The sequence below is a fragment of the Melozone crissalis genome, unplaced genomic scaffold (genome assembly GCF_028551555.1).
Source record: "Melozone crissalis strain CALT ecotype California unplaced genomic scaffold, PUWL_Pcris_2 ptg000046l_1, whole genome shotgun sequence".
NCBI classification, from domain to species: Eukaryota; Metazoa; Chordata; class Aves; order Passeriformes; family Passerellidae; genus Melozone; species Melozone crissalis.
In genome coordinates, this window is record NW_026535824.1 from 4,318,934 (window position 1) to 4,337,173 (window position 18,240).

The 18,240-nt window shown below is 55.2% G+C and overlaps 1 protein-coding gene across 1 annotated transcript; it reads left to right on the top strand.

The window, feature by feature from the left end:
* Positions 1–535: 535 nt before the first annotated feature.
* On the top strand, positions 536–7,107 carry LOC128943462 (olfactory receptor 14J1-like; the record flags this gene model as incomplete). The annotated part of the gene is made up of 5 exons (XM_054286402.1): positions 536–1,270; positions 5,530–5,631; positions 5,741–5,791; positions 5,996–6,362; positions 6,995–7,107. Coding segments are annotated over 5 exons (1,368 nt in total), but the record flags the coding sequence as incomplete, so codon positions are not given.
* Between the last annotated feature and the right edge of the window lie 11,133 nt (positions 7,108–18,240).

The following is an 18,240-nucleotide window of genomic DNA, read 5'->3' on the forward strand; positions in this document are numbered from 1 at the left end:
TGGGAATAAACATGGGAAGTTGATCACCCTCCACCTGCTAAAGTTTAAACCCCTGACAAAATCTGAACAGATCAGAATGAAAGAACACCTCCCCTTAGTCTCCACTCAACACTTTGTCTCAGAGAAATCACTCTATTCTCCCGGGGGGCAGCAAAAATGCTGAGGGCTTATGATATCCAAGAATACCAAGACAGACATGGAGGGAGCTTAAAAAGAAAACTGCAGAACACTTGAACACAAAAGGAGGTCTGTGTCACTTACAGGGGACAGCGTATGGGAAATTGCTTTGATTTTGCTTACGGGTGTCTCCTCTATCTCTACACTGTCTTTTTCTCCATGAACAGGTCCACATGCCAAGGATCAGCAAATGTCCAACAGCAGCTCCATCAGGCACTTCCTCCTGCTGGCATTGGCAGACACGCGGCAGCTGCAGCTCCTGCACTTCTGCCTCTTGCTGGGCATCTCCCTGGCTGCCCTCCTGGGCAACGGCCTCATCATCAGCACCGTAGCCTGCGGCCACCACCTGCACACGCCCATGTTCTTCTTCCTGCTCAACCTGGCCCTCACTGACCTGGGCTCCATCTGCACCACTGTCCCCAAAGCCATGCACAATTCCCTCTGGGACACCAGGGACATCTCCTACACAGGATGTGCTGCTCAGCTCTTTTTCTTTCTCTTCTTTATCATAGCAGAGTTTTCTCTCCTGACCATCATGTGCTACGACCGCTACATGTCCATCTGCAAACCCCTGCACTACGGGACCCTCCTGGGCAGCAGAGCTTGTGCCCACATGGCAGCAGCTGCCTGGGCCAGTGCCTTTCTAACTGCTCTCATGCACACGGCCAATACATTTTCCCTGCCCCTGTGCCATGGCAATGCCCTGGGCCAGTTCTTCTGTGAAATCCCCCAGATCCTCAAGCTCTCCTGCTCAAAACCCTACATCAGGGAACTTGGAGTTTCTGTTTTCACTGCCTCCTTAGCTTTTGGTTGTTTTGTGTTCGTTGTTTTCTCCTATGTGCAGATCTTGAGGGCTGTGCTGAGGATCCCCTCTGAGCAGGGACGGCACAAAGCCTTTTCCACCTGTCTCCCTCACCTGGTTGTGGTCTCCCTGTTTATCAGCACTGGTATATTTTCCTATCTAAAGCCCCCCTCCATGTCCTCTCCATCCCTGGATCTGACCCTGTCAGTTCTGTACTCGGTAGTGACTCCAGCCCTGAACCCCCTCATCTACAGCCTGAGGAACCAGGAGCTCAAGGCTGCCGTGTGGAGACTGATGGCTGGATGCATTCAGAAAGACTAAATTAGATGACAGTTTTTGCAAATCACTTGTAATAAAAGTCATCTTAGATAGCTCTTGTTGGTTTTCTTGCTGGTGGTTTTTTTTCCCTTGATTGTAGTTTTTCCATATTTTCCAAAAGAAAAGCCACAGTTCATTCCATTTCACATTTTGTGTATCTCAAGAGTTCCTGTGGCCACAGACTGTGTCAAGGAGGGGCTGCAGTCTTGGTGGCTGTAAAGGAACTAAAGGATCTCCCAGCAAAGTTTTCTGCAGAGATGCCCTTTTGTTGCCTTCTCTGGAGGTGCAGCAGCAATGTCTGTGTGCAGAGCTGGGGGCAGATCAGTGCTGGCCCAGCAGCTGTGCCCAGCAGCAGCAGCCGCACTTGGTGTTGCCAGTGCTGCTGCCGTGGCCCTGCCCCGCTGCCCTGGTGGCCCTGGTGTTGCTGCAGGGCCTGAGTGCTCTCGGGGCCGGGCACAGCCCTGGGGGTGGCACTGCCGCGGCTGCAGCAGGGACAGGCCATGGGCACTGCTGGGGCAGCTCTGACGCCTCAGCCCAGGGCCTGGGGGCCCCAGGCTCCTTGCCCAGGCTCTCTCAAGAACACGGCCAGGCCAATGCTCAGCACAGAAACCCCCGTGAGCAGCCTCAGGCTGGCCGTGGGCAGGCTGGGGGCAAACAGCATGGCTGGGGCTCTGCAAGGGCCCTGGGGCAGACGGGATAGAGCAGCAGAGCAGGGGCTGATCCATCCCCAGTGCGCTGCACAGCTCAGGGCAGCGTCCCAGAGCATCCTCATGGAGCTGCCAACAACATCCCCCCTCTGCAGCCCTGGCCTCTCCCCCAGTTCACACAGGTGCCCCATCCTTGCAGGCACAGACACGGCAGCACTGGCTCAGCAGCCCCTGTTTGCATTGCACAGAGCAGAGGGAGCACCCCCATGCTCTTGGTGTGGGGACATGAACGTGAGGGAGCACAAATGCCATCAGCCCCATGGGCCAGCAAGGGCTGGGGGACACCGGGGAAACCACTCAGTTTTTTCTTGGCCTCTGCAGTCAGGCAGAGAGTTTGTTCCCATCCGCTGAGAGTTCCCTGTCCCAGTGCAGACGCTGTTGCTCAGAGCCAGGGCTGCCTAGCAGCCACCCCCAAAATGCCTTCAGCATTTCCTTGACTTCACCTTTGCTTTTTTCACTCTTCCTGCTGCAAGTTTCTTCCTATTGCCCAGCCCTGTCCCCTCCCCTGCAAACAGCCCATCCCTGTTTGCCCTTTCCTCTCTGGCCCCACTCCCCATTGCAGTTCCTGACTTGGCCCCATGGGAACGTCCCTTGGGCAGCAGGATCATCCTACAAGTGCTGCAGGAATTGTCTGCAGGCTCCTGCAGTGCCTGGTGCTGCTCCCTTGCCAGAGGCACCCCAGGCCAGGGGGGCACATCTGGGCTGCTGTGTCTGCCTCTGGGGCTCCCTGTTCTGGGCAGTGAGGAGGAGCTGCAGAGGCTCTGCAGGACTGACAGGATGGGCTTTGGGGCTGGCAGGAGAAGCTGAGGGACCTGGGCTGCTGCAGCTTCTCAAGAGGGGGCCCAGGGCTCATCCTGCAACTGCTCCAAGGGTGGTTCCAGAGAATCCCAGAATCAGCAAGGCTGGAACAGGCCATGGAGATCATCAAGTCCAGCCTGTGCCCTGACACCGCCTTGTCTCCCCTGAGCCTCGTCTTCTCCAGGATAAACAACCTCAGCTTCCTCAGCAACTCCTTACAGCACTTGTGCTCCTGACCCCTCCCCAGCCTTGTTGCCCTTCTCTGGACACGCTCCAGTCCCTCCATGTTCTTCCTAAATTGGCGGCACCAGAACTGAAAACAGCACTTGAGGTGCTGCCCAAGCATTGCTGAGCACAGGGGAAGAATCCCTGCCCTGCTCCTGCTGGCCACACCATTCCTGAGCCAGGCCAGGAGCCATTGGCCTTCTTGGCCACCTGGGCACACTGCTGCCTCATGCCCAGCCTGCTGTCCATCAGTCCCTGCAGGTCCCTTTCTGCCTGGCTGCTGTCCGGCCCCTCTCGCACCTTGTGGAGGAAGGGAAGGGAAGGGAAGGGAAGGGAAGGGAAGGGAAGGGAAGGGAAGGGAAGGGAAGGGAAGGGAAGGGTCCAGATCCAATCCTTCCTGAAATGTGGGGTTTGCTGGAACTGCCAGTGCCTTGACCTGAAAATTTCCCTATTCTGGCACAGCTCAAGTGCAGCAATTTGCTGGCACAGAAATCCAAAACCCGGCAACTTCCTGCTACTGGGTCTGGCACCTCCCACATCTTGTGTTTGCTGCCCCAGTACCCAGATTTGGAAATTTCCTGGTGCCCGCACAGCCCAAGTCCAGTGATTTGCTGGCACAGAAATCTAAAGTTTGGAAATTTCAAGGTTCTGACTCCAGCACCATCCAGATCTAGTGTTTGCTGAGACTGCCAGTGCACAGATTTGGAAATTTCCCGATGCCTTCACAGCCCAGGTCTAGCAATTTGGTTTTAGCTAGCTTAGGAAGAGAAGTTCCTCGGACTGTGACTTTCCTTTTTCTTGGAACTGTTTAAACCTGCTCTGGACTGAAAACCCAGACAAACACCTGCAGCTCACACCTGTGGCCCCCCGAGCTCTGGGACGCTGCATTCCAGAACCAGAGGGACTTAGAAGAGACCGAGTGAGCCAACTACAACCCACAACAAGGACTTTCTGAATTTTCCATCTCTTCAGCACTGTCCAAGGTTTTATTTAATATTATTCATTTTTCATGCTTGTGAATACTTTACTTGTTTAATAAACTGAGGTTTTTTTCACTTTTCTCGAGGGAAGTCTTTTCCTGAACTAGTAGGGGTAGGGGCTGCTTGAACTTTCTTTCTAGATGTATTCCTTTTGGAGATTTCCTCCCAAAATTTGCCCTAAGCCAGCACAAACAGTCACAATGAAAACTTCACCAGTGGCATAATTTCCTGGTGGCAAATCTTGTGACAGAAGCTTGACCTTGTTCTCCATGAGAAATTCTTGGGAAGAGCAGACAGGACAAGATTCCTGGAAAACTGAAACAGCTTTCCAGAAGTGAAATGAAAATGGAAGAAACAATCCAAGATGTTTTCCTCTATTTATTTCTATGCTCCCCTTTTCCATGTTGCATCCCAGTAATTCCAGAGGTACCTCACCTCTAAGATCAGTGACTTAGGGATTTTTAGGCGTTCTAAAATACCATGAGCCACACACAGTTTTCCTTCTCCTGTTTTTACTGGAAAGCAACACTGGACATGTAAGTGTAGTGCTTGGGTCAGGTAGGAATCCTACCCCAAGGGAAGGTGGCCCGACAGTGTTTGACCCTCAGCAAGGACAATGCACAGCAGCAGGCGAGGGGATCGCTGTGCCAGTGCGCAGGAGTCAGGGCTCTGCATCTGGGCTCAGCGCTGGAAGGTTCCCGTGTTTGGGCAGACGGAGGGGCTGTCCCCGGGGCGCGCGGGGCTCGAACGTGGGGCTCGTGGGGCGAGCGGGGAACGGACACGGGGACGAACGGCCCCGGTGCCTCAGTTGCAGCGGCGGCAGCGGCGGCAGCAGCGGCAGCAGCAGCAACAGCGTCGGCAGAAAAAAGACCACAGACCCTAAACACTGCTTCTCATTCTCATTCTCATTCTCATTCTCATTCTCATTCTCATTCTCATTCTCATTCTCACTCTCATTCTCATTGTTCTCTCTCTCTCCCGCTGTCGGGCACCCTTCTCTCGGGGTCCCTTGCCCGGCGTCCCTCTCCTCTCCCCGCCTCCCTGTCCCCTGCCGGGCTGGGCCATGCCCCCGGCCCGCCCCCGGCCCCGGGCGGGGCTGCCCCGTGCCCGGCCCCGGCCGTCCCGCCGCGGTCTCGCCTCCGCCCGGCTCTGGCCGTACTGGCGGTGGCGCTGCTGGGCGGGCATCAGTGCCTGGTGCGGGGGCGGCATCGCCGCCCTTCGGCTCCGCCTGGCCCGAGCCCGGCCCCGGCCCCGAGGCAGGGTCCAGTCCCGACCCCGGCCCCGGCTCCTCCCGGGGCCCGCGGAGGACACAGGCGGCGCGGCCGCTCCCGCCGCTTCCGCTGCGGCTTCCCCGGCCCGAGCTCCGCCGCTCGGCAGCGCGGCCGCCAGCCCCGAGCCTCCCGTGCCGCGTTCCCGGGAGCGAACGCCTGGGCATGGCCGGCCCGGGGCGCTTGAGAGGCGCTCGGGGGCCGTTGCTGGCCCCGGGCCGAGCGCTGACCGCCGCGTCCCGCCCGCAGGGCAGACTCAGCAGGGCCTGCAGGAGCAGTACAGGCTGGGTTCGCTGCTGGGGCGCGGCGGCTTCGGCAGCGTCTTCGCGGCCACGCGGCTCTCGGACGGCGCCCCGGTGAGCGGCGGACGAGGGGAGGGGGCGGAGGAGGAGGAGGAGGAGGGCAGAGAATGGGGCTGGGCAGGGAAGGCGGTGAGCTGAGCCCTCTGCTCCCCTTGACTTGCAGGTGGCCATCAAAAGGGTGCCACGGAACCGCGTCCTGCACTGGGGCAAGCTGGTGAGTGAGCAGGGCCAGCGGCAGCAGCCGGACCGTGCCGGGCGGGACTGAGCCGAGGCCCGGCACGGTGGGAGCCGCCAGGGCGCCCCGAGGGAGAGCGGGCGTGGGGCCAGCGCAGGGCGCAGAGCATCCCGGGCTGGCTGAGGGCTTCACGAGCCCCGGCACGGCATCGGCTCCACTGACGGCATTGTGCTCCTCCCGCAGCCCGATGGCACCAGCGCACCCCTGGAGATTGTGCTGCTGGCCAAGGTGTCCACTGGCTTCCCCGGTGTGGTCCAGCTGCTGGAGTGGCTTGAGCTCCCCAAGGACATCTTGATGGTGCTGGAGCGGCCAGAGCGGTGTCAGGACCTGCATCGTTTCATTCGGGCACGGCGGTTCCTGCCCGAGGAGGAGGCGCGGGAGCTGTTCCGCCAGGTGCTGGAGGCCGTGCGGCACTGCACCAGCTGCGGGGTCCTGCACCGTGACATCAAACCAGGGAACATCCTGGTTGATCTGGCCACCGGGCAGGCCAAATTGATTGACTTTGGCTGTGGCACCTACCTGCAGGACACAGCCTACACGCACTTTGCAGGTGAGCCCACGCAGGGCTCCTGGGCCCAGCATCTCATGACCCAACATCTCCCAGCCCAAGCTGACTGTGGCAGCAGGGATTCTCTCTTTTGCGGCCCTTCATGTCACTGAGTCTTCAGCGAGTTTCTTTTGAAACTCAGGGCTGAGTGGGTAGCCATCTTCCAGCCCTGCTGGCAGCCTTTGCCCCCCACTCTGCCCAGAACTGGTGCTGGAGCAGCCAGCCCAACAAAAATACCCGTGGGTGGGGGTAGCAGAGAGGGAGAACCAGAACCTGTGCCCAGCCGGTTTGGTGTGCAGGTGAGAAAGGGCTTGGACTGCTCCACTCACCTGGTCTGTTGGGGTTCATAATGGTTTTTGGGGCAATGCAGGCCGGGAGGATGAGAGCATGGTTTTTCCCAGCACTGGGTGGGTTCTTCCTTGTTATGGTCAGGCCTTGCCAGGGCTTCCACTGACCTCTTGAAACACCAGTGGCTTCTTTTCCAACCCCAAGTCTGTACACAAGTCCCAGGTGCTGGTGAGAGGGCAATGCTCACCCTGTGTGCCACTGGGGCAGCCCCCACATGCCTAGGGATGCTGGGGCCAGGCTCTGGGAACAGCCTCATCCCCCTGATGAACTCCATCTGTATTCCATAGGAACACGGTCATACAGCCCCCCGGAATGGACCCACTTTGGCTGGTACTATGGCAAGCCAGCTACCATCTGGTCCCTAGGCATCCTGCTGCACCAGATGGTCTGTGGGGAGCACCCTTTCAGGAGGTGCCAGAACATCAGCTGGGACCATCAGCTCTCGCTGCCAGAACGGCTCTCTCAAGGTGGATCCTCATCTCTGGGCACGGGGGGAATCCCAGTGCTGGGAGACAGCAGCAGGCTCGTGGGCATCCTGCACTGGCAGCTGCTGAGGAGGTGGCAAATGTCCTGCTCTCCTCCAAAACAGGGAATGGATGGGAAAGTTTAGGCCCAGCTTTGAGCACATCCAGCATGGCCTGTGCATGGGAATGGTGGGGCAAAGCCAATAGGAGCCTTCTCCAACTAAGTGGTGGTTTCTGGTTTCTCTGCCCAGAGTGCCAAGATCTGATCAGGCGGTGTTTATCCATGCTGGACTTGGAAAGGCCCTCATTAGAAGAGCTGTTCTGTCATCCTTGGATGCAGGATATTCATCTTCCCTAGAAGAAGGGAGAGAGCCACAGGCATACTTTGATCCAGGGCCCTGGTAAGTTCCAGCTCCACACGTGCCTTGGCAATGAGAAGCAAAGGAACCCAGAGCTTTTTGTGCTGCCAGTGACACTGCACCGGGGTCATGGGATGGGAACACGCAGCCCTTGGGCTGGAGCTGAGCTGCTCTGCCCAGCACTGGTGGCCGCCATCCAAACTGGTTTTGCTTGTCCTGGTTCCCTGACAGCTGGGGCCCTGGGCAGAGCCCTGAGAGCCTGGTCTGCCCCCAGGGAAGGAGAAGGAGCCCCTGGAGAAGCTGTACCGGGTGGGGCTGCTGCTGCTGGAGAGAGTGAGGAGGACACCAAGGATGACAAGCTCTTCCTCAGCCTGGCCAGCTGAAGATGATGGACTTTGATTCTGGCACCTTCTTCAAAGCCAGGCTCCACAGTGAATTTGCAGATGAGTCCACATGCAGGGGGATGCTCTCAGATTTGGGCATTGCCCAGCCTGGCTGGGAACCAAAGGTTCCCCCTTTGCTGGGGCAGATGCAACTCATTCTTCAGTGGCTGCCCAGCTGCTTTTGGCAGGGCTGGGGCATGGGTTGGGGTGGGTATGAAATGGGAGTGGGCTCCTGGCCCTCCCAAAAGCCCCCAGCACCCACCGTGCCCCGGGCTGGGGCTGGGGCTGGGGCAGCCAGGCCAACACAAACAAACCCCTATGGTGGGAGCAGAGGTGGGACTCCAGAACCTGAGCACAGCTGCTTTGCTGTGCAGGCAAGGAAGGGCTTGGGCTGCTTCACTGCCCTTGTTTGCTTTGGGGTCACTGTGATTTTTGGCGGCAGTGCAGGGGGGAAGAGAGAAAGTGTGGGCTTCCCTCACCCATGGCTGGGTTTTTCCCTGGCATGTGGGGGTTGGGCCTTCCTCAAGGCCCTGACACAGATAAGAGTTTTTACCGTTTTTCTTGTTTTCCCTTTTTGCATCTAATATCTTTTCAAGAATGTGTTGTTTATTTTTCCAGAGGAAGCATTCAAGGTGGTCCAGTGTGGATGGGGAAGTGCTTGGGAGCAGCTGTGGTGTGGATGGGCCATGCCCTTGGAGAAGGCTGAGGCCGTGGTTTGGGAGCAGCTTTTCTTGCAGCCGTGGCTGGTGTGAGGTGGGTCCCTGTGTGCTTGGCAGGGTGGGATCAGAGCTTTTGGGAGCTGGCAGTGAGCACAGGAGCATCCTGCTCTGGGCAGCTGCTGAGGGCTGGATGTGCCGTGGCTGGCTGCAGGCTGGGCACATGTCCTGCCCTCCTGCTCTGCTGCCAAAGGCAGCAGGGATGGGCAGCTCTGGGCACAGCTCTGGGCACAGCCAGCATGGCCTGGGCACCGCAGGCCTTGGCACAAGGGCACAGGAGCCCTCAGCTGACGGGTGGTTTCTGCTTTCTCTCCTTGCAGCCGGGCTCTGCGGGTGCTGAGGCTGCTCTGGGCTCTGCCAGGGCTCTGCTGGGCTCAGCCCTGGGCCCAGCTGGGCTGGCTCTGCCCTCACATTGCTCTGACAGCTCTGCATCAGACGAGCCCGTTGCGAGCACAGTGCCTGAGCTTTCTGCTTTGGCGGGTGAGTGAGACTCTGCTGCAGGCCCAGAGATTGCAGCTGGGGACACACATCCAACTGGCAAGGACCCAAACTCTCCACAGTCCCAGCTGAACGCCTGGATCTGCACAGGGTGTTTTGTCTGTCCCATTCTTCCTTCTTGATTGGCTGGAATTGTGCAATTGCACTTTCTTCCTCCTCTAGAAGTGCCACAAGTGGGCCAAAGCTGGCAAGTGGGCCGTGCTCCTGAGGCAGTGCAGTCTGGAGCTGGTGGATGGAGAATTGCCCTTCTGCACTTCCAAACCAGAGCAAAAAGCTGTAAGTGGGACTTTGTGTCTCTAAGAAATCCCTGACAGTTTCAAAGGGAATGTGCAGCTCATTCGCAGGGTGAGAAGGAAGGTCATCTTCTGAAGGATTTGGGGTTTGACAGAGTTTCCATTCCCAGTCCTGCTTGGAGCTGGAAGGGCACAAAGCAATTTCTTCTTGCTTCGAGCACAATTTAAAATACAAATTTCGAATGTTTGGAAACAAAGCCCAAAATCTTTTAAAAGGCTGCTGAGGTCAGTAAAATGGATGCATGCCATCAGCACATTTACAATGTAAATACCTGAGTTCTCTTTTTAAAAAGATCATTTACCTCTTAATGCAAAGAATTTAACTTTGCCTTTATGTTTTGTTTTTTCACTAACACCTGGATTTTATTCCTATCTTTTACAATTTACCTATTTTTTTTCCTTTTTCCTTTTTTTTCCTTTCAATAGAAAACATGTCCTATCAAAGGAATGTCCTTTGCTCCTGGTTCCTGTGTGGAGCAGCTCCCTTCCTGCTGGCTGAGCTGGTCAGGCAGAGCCCGGCTTTTCCCCGTTGCTGGGCACAGACTGATGGAGCAGCACTGCTGAACACGGGCACACAGAGGGAGCAGCAGCAGCTGCCTTTGGCCACCTGAGGCTCCAAGGCCCAAACTCTGAGCAGCCAGGGCTGGAAGAGACTGGCAGGATCTGATCCCTGACTCTGGGCCAGGGCTGCACAAATGACCCCACAGCAGCAGCAGCAGCAGCAGCAGCAGATGGAGCTGACTTTGTGCACAGCCCCTGCCCCTCTTCCCTCCCGTGTGCAGCGGTGTCACAGCAGCCTGAGGCACCTGGGAGCCCCCAGTGCCATCAGGGACTGGAGATGGCAGCCCTGGGCTCCTGGAGGCTGTGCAGGGAACAGAGCTGGGCACTCCCTGTCCATGGGGAGCTTCCAGATGGAAAAGGCTGCTGTGCCCAGGCAGCTCCAAGGGCACAGAAAGGAGGCTCTGGAGCACTGGATCTGTGCCAGTGCCACAGTCCTGGGCAGCAGCCAGCGAGCACTGGGGAAACAGAGGGCACAGCAAGAGGGACAGAACCAGGCAAGGGCAGAGACTGGAGAGAGCCAGGCCTGGGAGCAGGAACAGCTGCTCCATTGCACTCTTGGAGAAAGCTCTTGGCTGGTTCAAAACGCTGAAAGGCGTGAAGGGCAGAGAGGAGGCCACACCAAACAATGCTCCTGTTTGCACAGCCTCCCCTCTCCATGTCCCAGAAGGAATTGCATGGACTGTGTTCTTCTCTCTGATTTGTCTTGTTCAGCATGAGCAGCTCAGCACCAGGAGCTGAAGGAGCTGAAGCCTCAGGCCACAGGAGCTGGGCAAGAGGGAACTTTTGGAGCCAAGTAATGCTGCTAAAATAGCCCCAGCTCAATGCAATGGATAGAATCATGGAATCACAGAATCCTTTTTGTTGGAAAAGCCCTCTGAGCTCACCCAGTGCAGCCGCTCACCGGGCAGTGCCAAGCCCAGCACTAAAACACGTCCCTGTAGTGCCAAGGCCTGGACACCAGCCCTGAGTGAGGCCTGGACAGCAGGCCCTGAGCCAAAGGTGGCCTCTGGATGAACCTTCCAAGCAAACGTTATCTTTGTATCTGCTCCCTAATGAAATGTGCATGATCATTAGCACTGAGATAGATGTAGCCACTCATTAGTGAAACATGTATTGACCTTTGTGTATTCAGAAGCCAGACAAGGCCATGAAATCTGACATCTGGCCTTATTTGGGGCTGAAGGATCAAAGTCACCTCCCTTGGTTCCTCCTCGAGCTCTGGCCAGGCTTTGGGAGGGACCCAAGAGGAGGATGAAAGCAGATGTTGCCACACTAGCAGTGCTGTCAGTTTGTTCATTCAGCACTGTCAGAGCTGGGCCCTCTCCCAGCGGGGTTGGAGCCTCACCTGGGGCTGGAGACACCTGCAGGAATTCCCAGTGCCCCGGAGTGGCTCTGCAGCCCTTGGCTGTGACAGCTTGCCCAGCTGCTGTGTGGGTCTGGGGGATGGTAAAGGCTGAGGGTAAATGCTGCTGGATCTTTCTTAATCACTGCAGGCAATCTTTGGTGAGGATGGTTGGGTGCATTGCTGAGCTGCTCCTTTTGTGATTCTTTGCTGCTCTGAACTGCAGGGAATGACACTGATTCCTTCAATTGGAGTCTGTGTCTTTGGTGCTGCCCCTGCCCACTGGTAAAACAAAACTGGCACAGTCAGGCCAGATGACAACAAAATGTTACTTGTTCAATATTAATGTGAGGAATCAGTCCCATCAGAAATTCCCAGCTGGGAAGCCCTTCCCTGGAGTTCTCTGGCTCTGGAGTGGGCTGAGGTCAGAGCCCTGTGGGAGCAGTGGGGCAGTCGGGTAAAAGAGGTTGAACCCCTGGATGTCTTCAAATGCATCCAAAAATTGCACATGAAAAAGAAAAAGACCATGTGGATTTGGGCAGACGAGGGTGAATTTGTTGAGAGTACATAGGAAACAGCACCTTCAGAAGGAACAGTGATTGTTGGAATGCTCCCACATGGAGCAACAGAAGAAGGTTTTAATCTTATGCTCAGATGGACTTGAGCAAGTGAAATATCAATATAATAAATAACTATATACAGATTTATAGTATGATAAGACCTTAATATATGTTTATATATTTATATATATGGCTATATCTACATATCTATATCTATATTTCTATATCAATATGTACATATAAAACAATAATAATGTGAAATAGTTCTGACAATGCTAATTTGGTAGCTTTGGCTGCTCAGGGATGTAACACTAAATACCCTACAGAAGAGGACTGGCCATGACCTTAAAGTCAGTGGTCAACTTTGTGAGATTGTATACAATGGAAAAAGGAGGAAGGGAGGAAATTGGTGATTTTTACAGGGTTTGCTGATACTGTGATGCAGAGTGCTTTGTCTGTTGCTGTGAAAAATACTGTGATTTTGCCTGCAGGGTTTTTCATGTACCAGACTATCCACAAGCTGCCGGATTGGTTTCATGGGTGAAGGGGTTGTTAAAAGAGCAGTTGAAAAAATGAGGAGATGGGAACCACGGAGAACCCATCTGCCAGATGTGCTCCATGCCCTTCACAATGGCCCACGGGGGAAATGGAAACCCCCTGGCTGTGCACGGCTGCCCCCAATTTGCAAATCCAACCATTGGCAGTGAGACTTGGGCTGCCTGGGAAATTGTTCTGGCTGTGATGGCCCCTGGCAGGGCCAGCCCAGAGGCTGCAGGGCTGGGCCTTCATGCATTGGAATTCATTAGGATAAATTCAAAGCAAATGAGAGCTATCAGTACTGAAACAGGAATTCAGATTCCTCCAGGACACTTTGCTTTGGTAACTGCTCCCTTGGAGCTTGGCCTTGCAAAGTGTTCCTGTCATGGCAGGAGGAATTGATGCAGAATATCAAGGAGAAATTACAGTAATTGTGTTAAACAATAGTGACCAGGATTGGATTATTCAACCCCATGACAGGGTAGCACGATTATCGATATTGCAGTTTTAAGAACAATTGTGAAAAAAGGAGATCCAGCTCCAGTCACCACCATTTGTGGAGATAAAGGGTTTGGATCCAGCAGCCCTAATAATGGAGCCAGAGTGTTGGTCCAGAGGCCAAATGGCCCTCCCGAGGCAGCTGAAGGAGCAGCTCCTAGGAAAGACAACTCTGAGTCCTGAAACCTGGGCAGGAACAATGGGAATGTGTCCCTGCAGCCAAGGATTCTGTGTGAGAACAAGGAGATCTGCCAGGATATTGTTTTACACATCCTGCCAAACCAGATCTCCCTGTTTGCCCCAAGGGACCCTTTGGGAAATGCTCTGATCCATGGGGCTCCCTGTGAAGGCTGCTGTGACACTGAGGGACTTGCACAGGAATTCCATCCAGGAGGCTGGATGCCCCTCAGATGTCTGTAAGGTGTACCTTGATAGTCAGCCAGAATCTTTGTCTGCCACAAACACCTCTAGTGTTTCACCAAGGGATTGGTCATCAAAATGTAATGATGGGTTTTGATGGATTGCTGAGCTTCTTTTGTAATTCTCTGCTAATGATGATGTGCTTTGCTGAGCTTATCCTTTTGTAAATCTTTGCAGCTGTGCATGATATAAATGACACAATTCCTTCAGTTGGTGTCTGTGTCTTTGGTCGTGACCCTGCCCACTGGTGAAACAGGGCTCCCTCTTGCCTGTGTTCCCTGGGAAGGCAAAAGCCCTCACTCCCAAATTCCCCCCTTCCTCCCTGTTCCCCCCTTCATACCCTGAGCATGATGTGCTCTGGTCTGGGTACCCCGGGGTCAGTTGGGCTCCTCTGTCTTGCTGTGTCCCCTGCCCAGCTCCCCCACAGCCCCAGCCCCTCCCCAGCGTGGCTGGACGAGGGGCAGGACAGGCCTTGGCTGTGCTGCAGCTCAGCAAGAACAAAACCATCTCTGTGTGCTCAGCGCTGTGCTCAGCACCCAGCCCAGCAGTGTCTCAGTGCCAGGGGCTGTGCCCTCAGTCCCTGCCAGGGCTTTCCATGGCAACTGCCAGGCCAGGTGACCCAGGTGTCCCCCCCAGTGCCAGTTGCCATGGCAACAGTGCCCAGCCCCGCCCCTTTCTGTCTGGCTGAGCTGGCCTTTGTCCCTGGCAGTGCGGTCGGCACAGGGCAGGTGGCCATGGCACAGCCCCCAGCAAGGGATCCCCTCTGGCTCTGGGCACTGACACCAGCCCTGAGCAAGGGGTCAGGGCAGCTTTCCATGGCCACCAACATCACAACGGCTCCAGGCATCGGCTGCTACGGCACCAAACCAAGGAACGGGTCCCTGTGGCCGTTGCCATGGCACCTGGTGGCACCAATGAGCGTCACTGCAATTGTACCTGGAACAGCCCTGGCACCGCTTTGTCCCAGGATTGCCATGGCAGCCGAGGGCAGCAACAGCTCTGCAGGCAAGTGGCCATGGAACCTGGCTTCAAAAATGGCTCCTTGGGCTGGTTTCCAAGGAAACCTGAACTGATGGGGGTTGCCATGGCACCCAAACCCAGCAGTGGGGGTCATTGCAGTGTCCATGGCAACAGTCCCTTGCAATGGCACCACTGCATGTTGGGATGATGATCCACCCTCATAGCTGGCCCAGGGCAGGTCTGGAGTCCTCCTGGTGGCAGCTTGGGCTTGGCACACACTTTAGGAGGATGTCTGTTTGCAATGGGGAAACTCAGGAGTTTTAGATTGCTTCAAAAATCAAAGAAGGAAAATCCCTCTTTGGCTGTGTGCAGCCACTTCTCCAAGCAAAGCAGGTTCCAGGTGAGTGAGGAGAGACACGATGGGCTTGGGGAATGTGGAGCAAGGTTGTCTACACTGGCTCAGAGCTCAAGGCACAGCTTCTCTGAGCAGGCCAGGGCTCCTTAGGAGAGTCCCTGGATCAATATCAGTCACTGAATGCTGCAATCATCTCTTGTGTAATAGGAACAGCAATAAAAGACACCCTTTAAAATAGGACTACATATTTCCTGGAAGGTCTTGGAACTATTTCTCCATAACTGTCAAAGGAAAACCTCCTAATGAACTACACTGGAGCAGAGGGAAATCAAGGCAGAGCCAGGGTTTGTCAGGACTTGCTTGATCCTCATGAGCCTCACTGTGCATTTGGAGCTGAGCCCTTGAACCTCAGGGCCTGGGAGGAGATTGCACAAACCTTGCCAGGAGTCAAAGGCAGAGGAAACACCCCAAGTGTCTCCAGGCATTCATGGCTCCCACTGAGGTCCCTCTCCAACACAGGCTCCTCATGGACTCCTTGGAGGACAAAATTGGTGGCCAGGATGGCACAAAAACCTCTCAGACAGTGTGGAAAGGAAAATCCAAAGTACCTTCAACACCTTGAGTCTCAAAGCAATAATGAGCCCCATTTCGTGTCAGTACAAAGCTCTCCAGGGACTAATTAACACAGATAATTGGGGCCATGATTTCACAAACCTCTCCCAGAGTCTGTATCTAAAGGGAAACACCAAGTACCTTAAAAGAACTGAAGTACCTTGAAGCATTAATGTGCCCCACTGAGTGGTGTTACTGAGAAAGCCTCTGCAGGGACTAATTACAACACATAATTGGAGGCCATGACTGCACAAAGCTCTCAGAGATGCCAAGGCAAAAGCAAAACCCAAAGTCCTTTGAAACACCTGCAGTCCCTGCAGGGAGCATTCAGGAGCCCCCAGGGCCATTGCTGAGCAAGGCTCCCCAGGGACTCCTTCCAGCAGATCCTTGAGGCCACTGGGATGTGGGCTAGGGGGGGATGCTGAGGGCAGGACAAGGGGCTGACAGTGCCCAGCCTGGCTGGGGCTGTGCCAGGAGGCCCCAAGGCCTCAGGACAAGGTGTCTCCTCCCAGCCCTTGGTGGCACAGACCCTGCTGTGCTCCAGGGCACCAAGAACTGGCTTCTCTTTGTCCGCAGCTGCCATCAGTGCCTGCAGTTCTCTGCTCTGCCTGGGGTCTGGGGACACTTTCTCAGTCATGTCCCTCAGTGGGATCTCTTCAAAGTACAAGAAACTTCAGTGTTTCAATAGAACTGAGTTCTTAAGGGTTCTGTGACATCACAGAGCTGGCCGTGACATCACAGAGCAGGGTGTGAGGCCATAGAGCAGTGTCTGCCATCATAGAGGTTGGCTCTGAGGCATCAGAGAGTGGGTTGTGACATCACCTGGTGGCTGTGTAACATCATAGAGGAGGCTGTGACATCACAGACCAGATTGTGACATCACAGGGTGACTTTGTGACATCAGTCTTCTGCGATGTCACAGCACTGCTCTATGAAATCACAGGGTGACATAGAGTTGGCTCTGTGACATCACAGGGTCAGTGTGATATCACAGGGTCAGTGTGACTTTAGAGGGGCTGAGTGACATCACAGGTGGCTGTGTGACATCACGGGGGCTGTGTGACATCACAGGGGCTGTGTGAGGTCACTGGGGAGGTCACTCTACCCCGGCCCCCCTCACAGCTCCCCCCAGAGCAGTTCAACCCTGCTCGTGCACAGCAGGGTCCCCTGTCCCCCCAGGTCCCCCCGCCCCCGGCCCCGCAGCCTCCCCCAGAGGATGTTCCACGAGATCGACCCCAGAGCTTGACATGGGGACGGGGGACTGGGCCCTGGGGGTGGCACAGGGGGACAGGGACCCCCTGGCAACATCCCCGTGTCCCCTAGGGCCAGAGCCTGGGCCAGGGCTCCTTCACCCTGTTACGAACGAGGGCTTGAGAGCACTGAAAAGTGCTCTCCAGTAAGGGATCGGCAAAAACCAGATTGAATATTAAGGGACAGCAGCACAAAGTTCCTTGGCAAGAGTCACTTTGCTCTTGACTGGGCACTTCAGGCACACCAAGGAAACAAAGCAACAACAAAACCAAACAGAATCCAGGCAATCAAACCAGAAATTAACCTAGAACTGTCCCTGTGTGTGTGTGTGTGACACAAGGACAGCAAGGGCAAGGATAAAAGGAACATGGCCTGAAAGCTTAACAGAGCTCAAACTTAACAGGACTTTACTAATACATTAACCTTAACTGATACTTTCAACCTCACAGTTTAGCAAAAGAGCAGAGTATAACAGCATGTAACCTAACTTAAACCTATGACTACGCAATTTAACAGAGGAATAACACTTAACAATACTGAACTTAACATATAACTTATACTAAAGGTAACCGCTTAGCAAAAGAAAACCTCTTAGCAGCATTTAACTTCATTTAGGCCTTGTGATTTAACCTTCCCTACAGGCCTGACTGACTCAGCTATCCAAGGCACAACAACCCGTCAGACAGCAGCATTTCTGCCACATTTCCCCAGCACAGGCACTCGTGTGTGCACACAGACACCAAGAGTCAGTGCAAGGCACCTGGGAGAAATTCCCCTGAGGGCAGGAAATGCTCACTGTGGATCCTTTGGCACCTCCCCAGTGGGTGAAGGGTTGAGCCTGGAGGAGTGGGGGGATCGGCCCAGGCTCCATTATTGTTTGAGATCCCCGAGTGCAGCAAATGGGAGAGTTCCCGGATGGGAGAGGCCCCACTCAGAGGGAGTCGCTGGCTCAGGAGAGCTCCAAGGGCTCCTTTTGTAGCACTGTTTGTAGGGCCCCAAGAGAGGGGCTTCAGTCCCAGCAATGGTTCATCCTGGCCACACTTGGCATCAACAGCTTTCTTTGGCAGTGTGAGAACAGGGATGTTGTGTCGCTGAGGGAACAAAAACAGCTCCCAGGGCTGCTCCTACAGGAACCAGGAGCTGGCTGGGCAGCAGCAGTGCCTGGAGCAGACAGTGTTTGTGATGAGCTGCAGAGGAGCTGAGCCCAGGGGCTGTTGGCCAAGGCCCAGGCCCAAGGAGCATTTCTCAGCTGGCAGGGCGGCCTGAGAAGGGGAGGGGGGAATGCAGCAGTACAGGGCCCATGGAACCAAGGGACAACTGTGACACTGTGGGGCCTTGTGAGACCAAGGGACCACTGTGACACTGTGGGACCTCATGCAATCATGGAGACCATTGTGACATTGCTGAGCCTCATGGAACCAAGGGGACTGTCCTGACACTGTGTGGCTCCATGAAATGTAGGGATCATTGTGACACTGAGAGGCGCCATCAAACCAAGGGTGCATTGTGACACTGCCAGGAGTCCTCAAACTGTGGAGACCATTATGACACTTTGGGGTATCATGGAACCAAGGGGCCATTGTGACACTGCAAGACTCCATGGAGCCAAGGGTCCAAACTGTGACATTGCAGGGCCTCATCGAACTGTGGAGAGACCATTAGGACACTTCACAGCCTCATGGAATGAAGGAGACCGTTGTGACACTGAGGGGCACCATGGAATC